The sequence below is a fragment of the Panulirus ornatus genome, chromosome 17, assembly GCF_036320965.1.
Source record: "Panulirus ornatus isolate Po-2019 chromosome 17, ASM3632096v1, whole genome shotgun sequence".
NCBI classification, from domain to species: domain Eukaryota; kingdom Metazoa; phylum Arthropoda; class Malacostraca; order Decapoda; family Palinuridae; genus Panulirus; species Panulirus ornatus.
In genome coordinates, this window is record NC_092240.1 from 12,712,501 (window position 1) to 12,727,500 (window position 15,000).

Genomic DNA, 15,000 nt, shown 5'->3' on the forward strand with positions numbered 1-15,000 from the left:
GCTCAAGAGGAAAATCCCTCCTGTCCAAGAGCTCAAGAGGAAAATCCCTCTTGTTCAAGAGCTTAAGAGTAAAATCCTTCTTGTTCAAAAGATCAAGAGGAAAATCTTTCTTCTTCAAAAGATCAAGATGAAAATCCCTCTTGTTCAAAAGCTCAAGAGGAATATCCTTCTTTTTCAAAAGCTCAAGAGGAATATCCTTCTTCGAAAGATCAAGAGAAAAATATTTCTTGTTCAAGAGCTCAAAAGATAAGATCCTTCCTGTTCAAGAGCTCAAGAGGGAAATCCTTCTTGTTCAAGAGCTCAAGAGCCAAACGCTTTTTGTTCAAGAGCTCAAGAGAAAAATCTTAAGACTACACACACTTGCACTACATTCATTGCCCTTGTCCATTATGGATGTGACCTCCAAATGGGTGTACCATCGTATGAGGAAGAATGGTAAGGCTACAGCGCAGAAATTTTGCAAGAATGATTCGCGATCCTCTCTCTCTCTCTCTCTCTCTCTCTCTCTCTCTCTCTCTCTCTCTCTCTCTCTCTCTCTCTCTCTCTCTCTCTCTCCTAAGAGGGTATCAACATTCTAGGCTCGTAAGAGACGAGATATTTTTTCGTTAGTTTTCCCTTCTTTTACTGAAAACTTTGTAAAGTGCTTCGAAAATTGAATTTGAAAAGAGGAATTCCTCTTAACCTACTTACAGAGAGGGTTGGATCTTGCATGGCATATACTGCTGGGACAAATAGTTATATTTTTGCTCTGGATGGGTCACAGATTTTATTCTGTTGCCTTACAAGGGGGAAAATATAGATCACGTAGAGATGTCTAGAAAGATTAGATGAGTGAAGCGTCCATTTCGGTGAATCTGTCCCAGTTATCAGACAATACAAAGGTCACAAGCGAATGCTTTATTGGGGCGGGGGAGAGACTGAACGTCCTCGATCCTTTCACTCAAAATAGGAATGGAATGACGAGAAATGGGAAGGAAAAAAAAAAAGAAAAAGAGCATTAAAATGCTACAGATCAACACCATTATTATTTTTTTTTTCTGGGAATCAGTCTCCAGTGCACAAGAACAGGATGCCTCGTTCAATGTCCGGATTCGACGGGGGAGGGGAACACACACACACACACACACACACACACACACACACACACACACACACAAGAACCTCCATTTACGTATAGTTTAACAATTCTCAACTTTGCATGCAATGAGTTTGCCATATATGTGCTAATGATCATCCCATTACTTGTGGGTAAGTTTATGCAAGTTCAGTAAAGTTCATGACATGTGAGTCTGAACCTTTGTTGAATTGAATGGGTCAATAGTGGATATTTGCCTACGAGTCCGAACTTTACGTTTGTGAAGTTAGTTGTACCATTTTACGAATGTGTAAACAAGAGAGCGGATTATCCATTTTCTGTTGGCACGTTATTGGAACATGGTTTAGCAGTCAAAGGAATGTTAGAAAATGTGTATAAATGTCTTTTCAAGCTTTTATTTTCGAAAGTACTTACTGCCTTCCTAAAATGGTAAGTACTAGTGAACAAAAAAATCTCCGTATCTTTAATACTTAGTGTTCTTTAAGAGGTGACAGTGGCGTCGGAAACACTAGAGAGAGAGAGAGAGAGAGAGAGAGAGAGAGAGAGAGAGAGAGAGAGAGAGAGAGAGAGAGAGAGAGAGTGTGTAGTATCCATACATCCAATCTACCTGCTGTTCTTACAAATTTTACTTGACGTCTCAGTTACTTAAGCACATACCCACAGCGATATTGAAATATTGCTCTGTTCGATAGGGCAGTCCCATAGCAATATTTGGAAGATAAGATGTTCGGATGCATCGTACATCCACCACCGCATCAGCGTACCAGCCATCCATCAATCAGCTCGTTGCCATAAATATGACTGAAAGTATCTTACGGCAGTGGTGTTCTTGAGGCATTATAAGAAGCTCATAAGGCTGAGGTAAACTAAGAGGAGTGTGATTTTCAACATGGAAGTGATCGTACGCTAATATTAGAACTGCTGTAGACTAATAAGTTGAACTATCACGTATTCTATTGCCCAACTGCAATGATGATATGCCTAAAATCATATATATATATATATATATATATATATATATATATATATATATATATATATATATATATATATATATATATATATATATATATATATATGCTATTTCGTGTGTGGCGGGGTGGCGACGAGAATGGATGAAGGCAGCAAGTATGAATATGTACATGTGTATATATGTATATGTCTGTGTATGGATATGTATGTGTACGGTGAAATGTATATGTATGTATATGTGCGTGTGTGGGCGTCTATGTATATACATGTGTATGTGGGTGGGTTGGGCCATTCCTGGTCTGTTTCCTTGCGCTACCTCGCTAACGCGGGAGATAGCAACAAAGATTAATAACATAAGATATGATATATATGTATATATATATATATATATATATATATATATATATATATATATATATATATATATATATATATATATATACATATATATATATATATATATATATATATATATATATATATATATATATATATATATATTCATTTATTTTGCTTTGTCGCTGTCTCCCGCGTTTGCGAGGTAGCGCAAGGAAACAGACGAAAGAAATGGCCCAACCCACCCCCATACACATGTATATACATACACGTCCGCACACTAAAATATACATACCTATACATCTCAATGTACGCATATATATATATATACACACAGACATATACATATATACACATGTACATAATTCATACTGTTTGCCTTTATTTATTCCCATCGCCACCCCGCCACACATGGAATAACATCCCCCTCCCCCCTCATGTGTGCGAGGTAGCGCTAGGAAAAGACAACAAAGGCCCCATTCGTTCACACTCAGTCTCTAGCTGTCATGTAATAATGCCCGAAACCACAGCTCCCTTTCCACATCCAGGCCCCACACAACTTTCCATGGTTTACCCCACACGCTTTGCATGCCCTGATTCAATCCATTGACAGCACGTCGATCCCGGTACACCACATCGATCCAATTCACTCTATTCCTTGCCGCCTTTCACCCTCCTGCATGTTCAGGCACCGATCACTCAAAATCTTTTTCACTCCATCTTTCCACCTCCAATTTGGTCTCCCACTTCTCCTCGTTCCCTCCACCTCCGACACATATATCCTCTTGGTCAATCTTTCCTCAATCATTCTCTCCATATATATATATATATATATATATATATATATATATATATATATGTATACATACAATTTTATGGTTCTATATCCTAACAAAGACTACAATTTTACTGTGATTATTTCCAATACTGAACAAGAGCTTTGAAAATTTATAGTCAAAAAGCTTAAGCGTAGACTTATTTCATTAAGGTCATCTGGTTATAGAGGACGCTCGCAGAAAAACACAGCGTTGGATATTACTCGCATAATTCAGCTCATTTTTCATATCAAAAATGTTACGGCGACTAGGTGTGCGAAAATATGCGAAGCCATATTTCAGTGCATTAAAAGCAAAATTCATAACCTTTCCATTGTTTGCTATTCATATAAGAGTTTGGATCTAACTTATGAAAGGTTCGAATCCATTAGTATAACCTCGATTCTAACAAAGGGGGGTCTTCTAAATTGGATTGCACTTCACATGATTTCCCGATACTTTTACCTTATTGTTATTCTCCCGTTTGCGCAACTGCGGGCAAGATTCATTTTTTCTCTCCCTACCACTGGTCTAAATTCCGTATTTTTTCCCGTTTCCCTCCCCAAACCCCCACAAAAGACGAAGGAAAACCGTCGATAACCCCCCCCCCCCCCCCCCCCCCCCCCCCAGTGTAAAAAAAGCGTGGGAAATTTGACGAACCCTTTTGAACAGGGAGTTTCTCTCCTCTCTCTTCTCCCTCTCTCTCTCCCCCTCTCTCTCCCCTCTCTCTCTCCCCTCTCTCTTTTCCTTTAGATAAGTCTCCTGTAAACATTTGCTTTTTTAAGTCCCACATATATTTGTATCCCAAAAGGCCTCGTCTTCTCTATCATTCACTCTGTGTGATAAACTAAGTAAGTCTATCCATCTCACATGGTCTAGTATGCAACTTCTCATTACTTTCTCTCAGTTGGGAAGCTTGCCCGAAGTAATAATAATTGAAGCGACATCGAAGTAAGTAGTGCATATCAATAGACATATTTGATTCCATCCATATTGTAGATTGAAAATATCGTTTAAGATCTTTTTTTTAAAAAAAAAAAAAAGTATCGTGAATAGCCTATTTGAATGTATGATTCCTTTTAATATTGCGCAGAACTACATTTCAAATACGGTCTGTCTAATTTTGTAAATTGCCGTCAACTTGTAGTCTAAAGCACTCAGCGGGGAGTAATTAATCGCGTGTGATTTACACACTAGTGTGTAAATCAGCGGCAGAAACACCACCTTTCACTTTCACGTATGTGTAGCGCGTAAATCATCACCAACACAATCACAACAGTTTCATTCACGTTCAAGCCATATGGCTTATGTAAATCATCGCCAGCGTCACCGTGTAAAAAAATAATTAAGAACACTCCCTTTCCGCTACCATGGAGTGTGTAAATCATCATGATTTACACCACGAAAGATTTTCACTCTCAGCCATAATTAGGACTGTGCAAATCATCGCTATCATCGCCAAGACAAAACGCGCGCATCCATTCCACACATACGCAACGCATCCACAAAATCACCACCGCGCCACACCACACCACACACACCACCCACACACCCACCCACACACACACACACCTCCTCCTCTCGTTCCCCTATCAGCGATGTGGCGGAGGTAGGCCAACTCATCCAACCCTTCCCTACCCCAACCTCCTCCCTCCCTCCCTCCCTCAACCCACAGCGACGCAACCTTCAACGTAACCTTTCAAATGACGAGGCTGCGGGAAAATACAATGTCCGTCGTGATCTCATCCACCAAAAACGCCCGGCGTATTCACGCGCCACCGAGCCGCTCCCTCAACTCTTAGCCAGGCAGGGAGGGAGGGAGGCATGCACGCACGCAGGGAGGTGGGCGGGAGGGATGCCTTCTCGTTAATATTAATGGGGGAAGGACGGTGAAGCGGAATTTCCCTTCGCACCTGTGACTCTCCTCGGCACCAGGCTGTGCGGATATATAATGTATGAATTCTTCATCCTTGCCCAAAGAAGAAATGAAGGAGTAAAAAAAGAATTGGTAATGCGAAAATTATCGTTCTTCAGTCGAAGATTGATTGCGTATATATATATATATATATATATATATATATATATATATATATATATATATATATATATATATATATATATATGTGTGTGTGTGTTGGAAAGGATCACAATCTTGCGCGTGATCAAGATATTCCTATGAGTCCACGGGGAAATGAAGCACGAAAAGTTCCCAAGTGCACTTTCGTGAAATAATCACATCATCAGGGGAGACACAAGAGAGGAATATAACAGTCAGTTGATATGCATCGAAGAGACGAAGCTAGGACGCCATTTGGTTTTGGACAAACACATGTTTACCAAATGGCGTCCTAGCTTCGTCTCTTCGATGTATGTCAACTGACTGTTATATTTCTCCCTTGTGTCTCCCCTGATGATGTGATTATTACACGAAAGTGCACTTGGGAACTTTCCGTGCTTCATCTTCCCCGTGGACTCATAGGAATATATATATATATATATTTTTTTTTTTCCGCTGTCTCCCGCGTTTGCGAGGTAGCGCAAGGAAACAGACGAAAGAAATGGCCCAACCCACCCCCATACACATGTATATACATACGTCCACACACTCAAATATACATACCTACACAGCTTTCCATGGTTTACCCCAGACGCTTCACATGCCTTGATTCAATCCACTGACAGCACGTCAACCCCGGTATACCACATCGCTCCAATTCACTCTATTCCTTGCCCTCCTTTCACCCTCCTGCATGTTCAGGCCCCGATCACACAAAATCTTTTTCACTCCATCTTTCCACCTCCAATTTGGTCTCCCTCTTCTCCTCGTTCCTTCCACCTCCGACACATATATCCTCTTGGTCAATCTTTCCTCACTCATTCTCTCCATGTGACCAAACCATTTCAAAACACCCTCTTCTGCTCTCTCAACCACGCTCTTTTTATTTCCACACATCTCTCTTACCCTTACGTTACTTACTCGCTCAAACCACCTCACACCACACATTGTCCTCAAACATCTCATTTCCAGCACATCCATCCTCCTGTGCACAACTCTATCCATATATATATATATATATATATATATATATATATATATATATATATATATATATATATATATATATATATATATATATAATCTTTTTTTTTTTGCTTTGTCGCTGTCTCCCGCATTTGCGAGGTAGCGCAAGGAAACAGACGAAAGAAATGGCCCAACCCACCCCCGTACACGTGTATATACATACACGTCCACACACGCAAATTTACATACCTATACATCTCAATGTACACATATATATACACACACAGACACATACATATATACACATGCACACAGTTCATACTGTCTGCTTTATTCATTCCCATCGCCACCTCACCACACATGGAATAACATCCCCCTCCCCCCCTCACGTGTGCGAGGTAGCGCTAGGAAGACAACAAAGGCCCCATTCGTTCACACTCAGTCTCTAGCTGTCATGCAATAATGCCCGAAACCACAGCTCCCTTTCCACATCCAGGCCCCACAGAACTTTCCATGGTTTACCCCAGACGCTTCACATGCCCTGATTCAATCCATTGACAACACGTCGACCCCGGTATACCACATCGATCCAATTCACTCTATTCCTTGCCCGCCTTTCACCCTCCTGCATGCTCAGGCCCCGATCACTCAAAATCTTTTTCACTCCATCTTTCCACCTCCAATTTGGTCTCCCACTTCTCCTCGTTCCCTCCACCTCCGATACATATATCCTCTTGGTCAATCTTTCCTCACTCATTCTCTCCATGTGCCCAAACCATTTCAAAACACCCTCTTCTGCTCTCTCAACCACGCTCTTTTTATTTCCACACATCTCTCTTACCCTTACGTTACTTGTTGTTATATATTGTGTGTGTGTGTGTGTGTGTGTGTGTGTGTGTGTGTGTGTGGAACTCAGAGAATATATCGACTCTGAGAGTTATATTTCATTCTATATTTGATAGTCATAATACTGAGGTGATTGCGGTGATGCCGTAATTAAATATTACCCATTATAAGAGGACACAGCTGGTGTGTCTGCGGCTTAGTGAAGTGTGCCGTATAGATTAATAGCATTAAGGGAGCGGAGACGAAGGGAAAGTAATTAACGAAGGGAGGGCAACAGGCTAGAGGAGAAAAAGATATGATTGGGAGCGACCCAAAGGGAAGATGGTCAGGTTCACTTGCATACGAGGAGGAGGCAATGTGATGATGAAGGGAGGGAGGGAGGAAGGAGAGAGGAGGAGGCAATGTGGTGATGAAGGGAGGAGGGAGGGAGGGAGGGAGGAGGAGGAGGAAGAGGAGGAGGCAATGTGGTGATGAAGGGAGGAGGGAGGGAGGGAGAGAGGGAGGGAGGAGGAGGAGGAGGAAGAGGAGGAGGCAATGTGGTGATGAAGGGAGGAGGGAGGGAGGGAGGAGGAGGAGGAAGAGGAGGAGGCAATGTGGTGATGAAGGGAGGAAGGAGGGAGGGAAGGAGGAGGAGGAGGAGGAGGAGGAGGATGTCCTAAACGCTGGTATTACTACGTACGTGAAATAGGTTGGGGGTGGTGTTCCCTCCTCCTTCACCATCTCTTGGGCACAGCTGCTTTCACAGGGAGCACAACCACCTGCTGGCGGCCGCCTGCATCATCTCTCTCTCTCTCTCTCTCTCTCTCTCTCTCTCTCTCCTCTCCTCTCTCTCTCTCATCCTCTCTCTCTCTCTCTCTCTCTCTCTCTCTCTCTCTCTCCTTTACGGAAACCTACATCAAAACTCACTAAATTCTCTCTCTCTCTCTCTCTCTCTCTCTCTCTCCTCTCTCTCTCTCTCTCTCTCTCTCTCTCTCTCTCTCTCTCTCTCTCTCTCTCCCTTTACGGAAACCTACATCAAAACTCGCTAAATTCTCTCTCTCTCTCTCTCTCTCTCTCTCTCTCTCTCTCTCTCCTCTCTCTCTCTCTCCCTTTACGGAAACCTACATCAAAACTCACTAAATCTCTCTCTCTCTCTCTCTCTCTCTCTCTCTCTCCTCCGTCCTTCGTGTTAATTTGGGTGTAAGTTACGTACGCTGCGCCGGAGTTTATGACCAATAATGGATCTATCATTGCAATCATGGATGTATGATAAGTACCATCGTGAATACCAATTATACAGATTACTATAAATGAGAGGGCCGTGGATGGCCAATTGTATATTTGGTAAGGAAGCGTACGTCTCGTGCAAGCGCTACTGATACCCATCCAGTAACACAGCTTGTTTCCTGAGTGGTAGAGGAACATCTGTCGTTTCCTGAGTGGTAGAGGAACATCTGTCGTTTCCTGAGTGGTAGAGGAACATCTGTCGTTTCCTGAGTGGTAGAGGAACATCTGTCGTTTCCTGAGTGGTAGAGGAACATCTGTCGTTTCCTGAGTGGTAGAGGAACATCTGTCGTTTTCGTGGATTTAAAGAAATCAACAAACGTATTGCAATAATATTTGGATGATACGAGTAGTAGTATGTAACCAGCCAGACACCAATAGAGAGAAGTATACTTCAATATTGAGATAAACGGCGATAGAAATACGTACAAAGCAGTGCAGTATAATCATCATAGAATTATTCCTGATATAAAACAAAAGAATAAAGGTTACCCATATGAGAGAGGGAATTAAGTTCCCCTTAAATTCATTATTAACTGGATAATCTTATAACTCTCCCTCAAGGATGGCTCAGTTGATTATAAATCTCATATTTCTAGACCTACTTACATATGAGGGGACTAGATTCCTTCCATACCCCTATAAAAGACATATGATTCGCCCCTTTCAGTAATTGCATATAATCCCTTTTCTAGGTATTGAAGCATTGAGATGCCAGTTTCTAGCATATGTAATATAATTGCGTAGATAAGACATATAATTGACAAGGCGCTAATAACCAGCTCTTCATCATTACTCTTGTGTCATTAAAAAGGGGCAGGGAACCGTGCTGACATTAACAGACGTGATGGCAAGATCACAAATGCGTTCACATACTCGATATAAATGAGATGATTCCTGACTTTCATCTTGTGATATGATTTGTTTTATTGTTAGACTCGTAAAAAGTTATGATAGACAGCATATTTCTTTCTATTGTCTAAGTCCTTTTTTTTTTTTTCCCAGTCGGTAAGTACCACCAGGGTTGCCCATAGACAGTATGGATTGACGTCTTTGGAGCCTTTCATGTCAGTTCTCAGTGGTGGTGAAAAGAATATCTATATCCATGAATTTCACCTGAAGAAATGTAGACAATACATTGGTGTAATTTTGGATAATGATAATCATAACTGAGTGATCATGAACCTGAAGTTCCCTACTGAAGTTGTTGACATGATCTGGGCTTCAGATTAATTCGAGACCTCGAGTGCTGTGGGGTTGGAGGGTCAGTCAGTATCCTGTGGGTGACGGGCTCAGGAGGACCTACCTGAAGGAGGAACAGCTGTGGCAGGCCACCGTTAAAGCCGGCCGTGCACACAATGCTGCCGGAGTGAGAAGTGACGTTGTCCACCGTACAACCCATCACCTCCTCCGGAGGACCTGAGACGCGAAAGAAAACGGTTAAATGAAATAGTTATCATGAAGGGGCGTTGTTCTCTCTCTCTCTCTCTCTCTCTCTCTCTCTCTCTCTCTCTCTCTCTCTCTCTCTCTCTCTCTCTCTCTCTTTACCAGGTCCTGATGGCTCAGATTCTCTCACGGTTTCATGCTCTCTGCTGTCGGCCTTGATGGCCACAAGCTCATGATAGCGCTACTCCAGTCGTTCATGTAACATTATCCCTTCGTCTCCATCGCTCTCCAATACTGCTGTGCCCGTGTAGTCAGTCCCAATAGATCCACGCTTCAACCCACCAGAGGATGGTAGACGTTCGTTCCCTCACCACCAAAGAGGCTTCGCCAGACGCATCCCCCTCCCCTAACATCCTCACCATCAGATGGGTATCACAAATACTCTCACCTCCAGGTAGTCTAAGACAGTAACCCACTGGAATCAAGAGGTTTGCCAAATGAATCACTCAGTCCCGAAGAGATGAAAAGGATAAACCCCAGCCATCTCAAGATGGTTTAGGGAGTTGATACAGGTTGGCCAAAGTTCTATATGTACTCTCGCCACTACTAATAGACCAAAACTATGCTCTACATAATCACAGGCCTCCAGATCTCCACACACACACACACACACACACACACACACACACACACACACACACACACACACACACACACACACACACACACACACACACACACACACACACACACACACAGACTGAGCTGCCGAAGGTAGCACAATAACCACTTCAGCATAAGCGAAGCTAAGAGGCACATCTACCATCGCCTCTGTGGTGCCACCTACCGGCAGAGATGACGGTGAAGGAGCAGGGCGTCTCTTGTGTGCCGACGGCGTTGGAGGCGTAGCACAGGAGCGTGCCGTAGTCCCTCTCCGACGTGGGTGTGTATAGCAGGACGCTCCGTAGACGTTCCGTCGTATACCTGTAGGAGCAACGACAAAGAGAGGGATTTCAGTGACGCCTTATATATCACAGTTCGTTCTTATTCGCCGTTTCCTATGAGGGAAAGGTAGCGGCAGGTACAGACGATGAACGGCCTCATTTGATCACATCCACTCGCTAGCTATCGTGTACGATACAATGCAATGGTGTTCATTGCATTGATACATGATGAGAAGAGAGTTGATGCACATATTGTACCGTTCTTTCCTCTGTTCCAAGCGGTATTACCCTATATAGGGATCAGCGAACAAGATAGAATATATATATATATTTTTTTTTTTCATACTATTCGCCATTTCCCGCATTAGCGAGGTAGCGTTAAGAACAGAGGACTGGGCCTTTGCGGGAATATCCTCACCTGGCCCCCTTCTCTGTTCCTTCTTTTGGAAAATTATATATATATATATATATATATATATATATATATATATATATATATATATATATATATATATATATATATATATATATATATATGTGTGTGTGTGTGTGTGTGTGTGTGTGCGTGTGCGTGCGTATGTGTGCGCGTGCGTATGTCTGTGTGCGTGTGTGTGTGTGTGATATCATATCATCCAAATTTTCATTACCACAGCAACCACACGAGCGCAACTGGAGGCAGAGGCGCCCCACTCGACCCCGGGAATAGAACCACCTCCTGCACCACGGATAACCCGCTCTCCATAATACCTCAGATCGCTCCAGAAGTGAGTCCATCACGAAGGCACAACAGCGCTAACACCTCAGCTCCTCTTTTCTTTTTTCTGTTCAGCGAGGCATTACGTTACGGAAGCGTGTTATATGAAAAGGATGTGGAGAGAATACGTCTATTACTCCCCAAATTATTAGTCTTGTTTAGGCGGTTTTATCTGTGGTAAGACTATATTGACCTCCCGGGAACCTATGATAAATGTGGTTTAACCTTTAAAACGCGGTATTATGTTAAAAAGCCTCGCTTGGCGCGGCGGGCTATGCATATCTAATCGTTGGAAACTTTGCCGCCTCCCTTCCCCCACACCGCAAGCAGAAGGCTTTTTCCAAAAAAAAAAAAAAAAAGAAAAAGAAAATGGGTCGTGCTCGCCCCCAGAATGACCTCCCTGCCATAAATAGGCCTTTTTTTTCTTTTTTTTTAAAGGTCGTCTACTGACCCGCTCTTCTACTCCTCCTTCTGTAAGGAAGGTACCCCCCCCTCGGCGTTATCTCCCTTCGGCAGGATCGTTCTTCAGGGACCATTTCTACAAGATCCTCTTCTTTCTTCTTCTTTTTTTCCCCCCCCTTTTCCCAGAGGTCGCAATCTGGATCGCTCTCCCACCGCAAGAAATGCTCTTCAGGGACGATTCGTAAAAGAATTTCTTTTCTCTCTCTCTCTCCACCACTCATGGGTTGTGTCTGGGATTAACAGAAGGTTCTTCAGGGATCCAAATAATACACTTCTTCCCCAGAAGATCATCTTCCTACCACTAGTATAAAAAAAAAGAACAGAGTCTCCTCAAGGATTACGCCTTTACGATATCATAGAAAAAGAAACCATCCTCAGGGATTTCACCTCTAGTATAACCTTCCTACAGAGCTAGAGGCCGATTCCTTTAGGGATCAAACAACCCCATCCCCAGGATCAACTTCCACCAGCGCCAAAGGGCTCCTCAAGGATCGCGTTGGGAATCCTTCAACTTTAGACGTGGTGGTGGTGGTTGGTTGGGCGGGAGTGGTGTATGTTTCTGTGGCTGGAGAGAGAGGATCAGTAACTTCTCTCGGCGAAGCTGACTTGATTCAAACTCCTCACATTTGGAAACTTGACCCCCAACCTAAATACATTCAGAAGAAAACCGAGATGAATATACTTACCTCAACTCAACAACTTTTGTATATATACTTTATTTTTTTTCGTACATATTCGCCATTTCCCGCGAGGTAGCGTTAAGAACAGGGGACTGAGCCTAAGAGGGAATATCCTCACTTGGTCCCCTTCTCTGTTCTCTTGGAAATATAAACAGGATGTAAACAGCTTCCTAAATGTCTCCTCATCCATATACTTGAATGCTGCTCTAATACCTGTCAGCAGACGTGTTGTTTCCCTAATCATTCTGCTGATGTGGATATCTGGCTTCACGTAGGTTAGGGACGATGTCCACTCTAAAGTGTGTATATGTATGTGGGAATAATGTCTGTGATTGCTATTTTTGTGTGCTACAGGGAGAGAGATTTTTCATTCGTGTTGCCCCGTCTCTTGACCTTGATATGTATATGTACCATGTCTTTACTCCTACGCATGTATGCACAGACACACACCCAGGCCTAAGCCAGGTATCTATTTGCTGACCATCCCCGAGGGGAGGATGAGCACCTGGCTTAGGTGTAGACCGATTGCGATGCTCAGGATTCTAACCCATGCGGGTTCGAATCCTCCCCGGCCCTTGATGACTCATAGTCAATGTGTGCGTGTGTGTGTGTGTGTGTGTGTGTGTGTGTGTGTGTGTGTGTGTGTGTGTTCACCTTGATTAACTGTTCAAGATCTTTCGACTTAAAATGGCGTGTATCTGCTTACGAGGCTCCCCAAAAAAAAACAACTGATAGACTCAAACAGGACTTTGAGGTCGTCACTCACCTATTACTGCCCACCACCTCACTCTGCTCCCTCCTGACGGAGTTGTTGAAGGTCCAGGAGAAGGTGACGTCGGGCGGATCCGCGTCCACCTGACAGGTAACGTTCAGGAGCTCCTTGAGCCCCACGCCCCGCAGGGAAGGGCTCACGGAACACCGAGGTGCGTCTGTGGGGGGGAGGAGATCAGAAGAGGACCTGGGTGTACTTCACCACCACTTCGAGTAGGACTTAATCCATAAAGGTTTTGCGATCAATGGTATATCGTGAAGTTGTGAAATAGATCCTGCCATCAACTAAGCGTAGAGTTGAGCCCAGCTTAGTGTTAGTGGCCTCAGATCCAAGCTTATCTTAAGTGGTCTCGGCTCATTTGTAATGGTGAGACTGAGCTCAGATCCCGCGATCAGCTAAGCGTACGGATGAGCTGAATTCTAAAGATTAATGACGCGATAAGAGATAAGAGCAACAGCAGCAGCATGAGCGGTGCATGGTCGAGCCTTCGGAGCGATAAAGTTCAGACGCATGATGCGAGAGAGAGAGAGAGAGAGAGAGAGAGAGAGAGAGAGAGAGAGAGAGTGTGATGATCATCTATCATCTCTCTCTCTATCGTCTATCTATCTATCTGTTTGTTCATCTACCTATCAATCTCTCTCTCTCTCTCTCTCTCTCTCTCTCTCTCTCTCTCTCTCTCTCTCTCTCTCTCTCTCTCTCTCATTACGTCGCCTTGTGAGACAATTCCCTCGTTACGACCAAAGATCTTAGACGCGAAGAAATGCTTATACAAAAGTCAAAACTTTCTTTTTTTTTTCTTATGACCGATGTGAAGCTTGGAGAGACTGTATCAACACACATGCTGGACTGCGATTGAAACTGAGCAGCAAAATTGTTATGAGTCAGCGATAGAAAGCTGATCCGATACCTTAAGGCAAAATTCCTCACAATATGACAATATAAATCTCAAAATATAACAATATCAATCTCACAGTACAACAATATAAATCTCACAATATAACAGTACACGTTTCGAAAAGCATCATCACTGGCTTAATTTTTTTTTTATCTCTTATCAGCGATAATCACTAATTCCTTAAGGGTGATTTTCAAGACAATAAGGATTGGAAGGGATGGTTGACTTGTTTGAATAGAGTTGTTTGATAATAAGAACGAATCTAGCTGACACATAAATGCCCAGATCTGTCGAGCAAAATCGAAAAAAGAAAAAAAAAGATTTGTTTACAGAAGAATACAAAACATGAGGAAGCTCATATCGTGGAAAGTGATACATCATCGTTGGGAGGAACGTGGAATGAAATGACTACTGACACTGCACGAAAGGAATATAGAATGGAATAGATCTCGAGATACTGAGTTATGTACATTTTATGGTTACATGTCTGGTGAAATTACTTTGATACGCCCTTGATAACAGCATCACGTAGACCACATTAACTCTGTCATATATAATATTTACACCTTAAATCAGTACGTAAGTTTAGACCACACTAACTCTGTCATACATAATGTCTACACCTTAAATCAATACGTAAGTTTACATGAAGAAGCATGAACGCCGTCATGTTCTATATTCCTGTATAACATTATTTGTCTTTACTGAAAAACATCTACTGAATCTTCAAACACCCGATTTAGTTGCCATCTGAAAT

The 15,000-nt window shown here is 42.8% G+C and overlaps 1 protein-coding gene across 1 annotated transcript in view; it reads right to left on the reverse strand.

The window, feature by feature from the left end:
• The window catches only part of LOC139754411 (uncharacterized), a 132,081-nt gene that overhangs the window by 10,042 nt on the left and 107,039 nt on the right, over nt 1-15,000 (reverse strand). The window contains exons 7-9 of the mRNA XM_071671690.1: nt 13,343-13,505; nt 10,584-10,720; nt 9,657-9,769 (exon numbers count right to left, since the gene is read on the reverse strand). Of these exons, the coding sequence (XP_071527791.1) occupies nt 9,657-9,769; nt 10,584-10,720; nt 13,343-13,505 (413 nt within the window). The remainder of the gene's footprint in view (nt 1-9,656; nt 9,770-10,583; nt 10,721-13,342; nt 13,506-15,000) is intronic.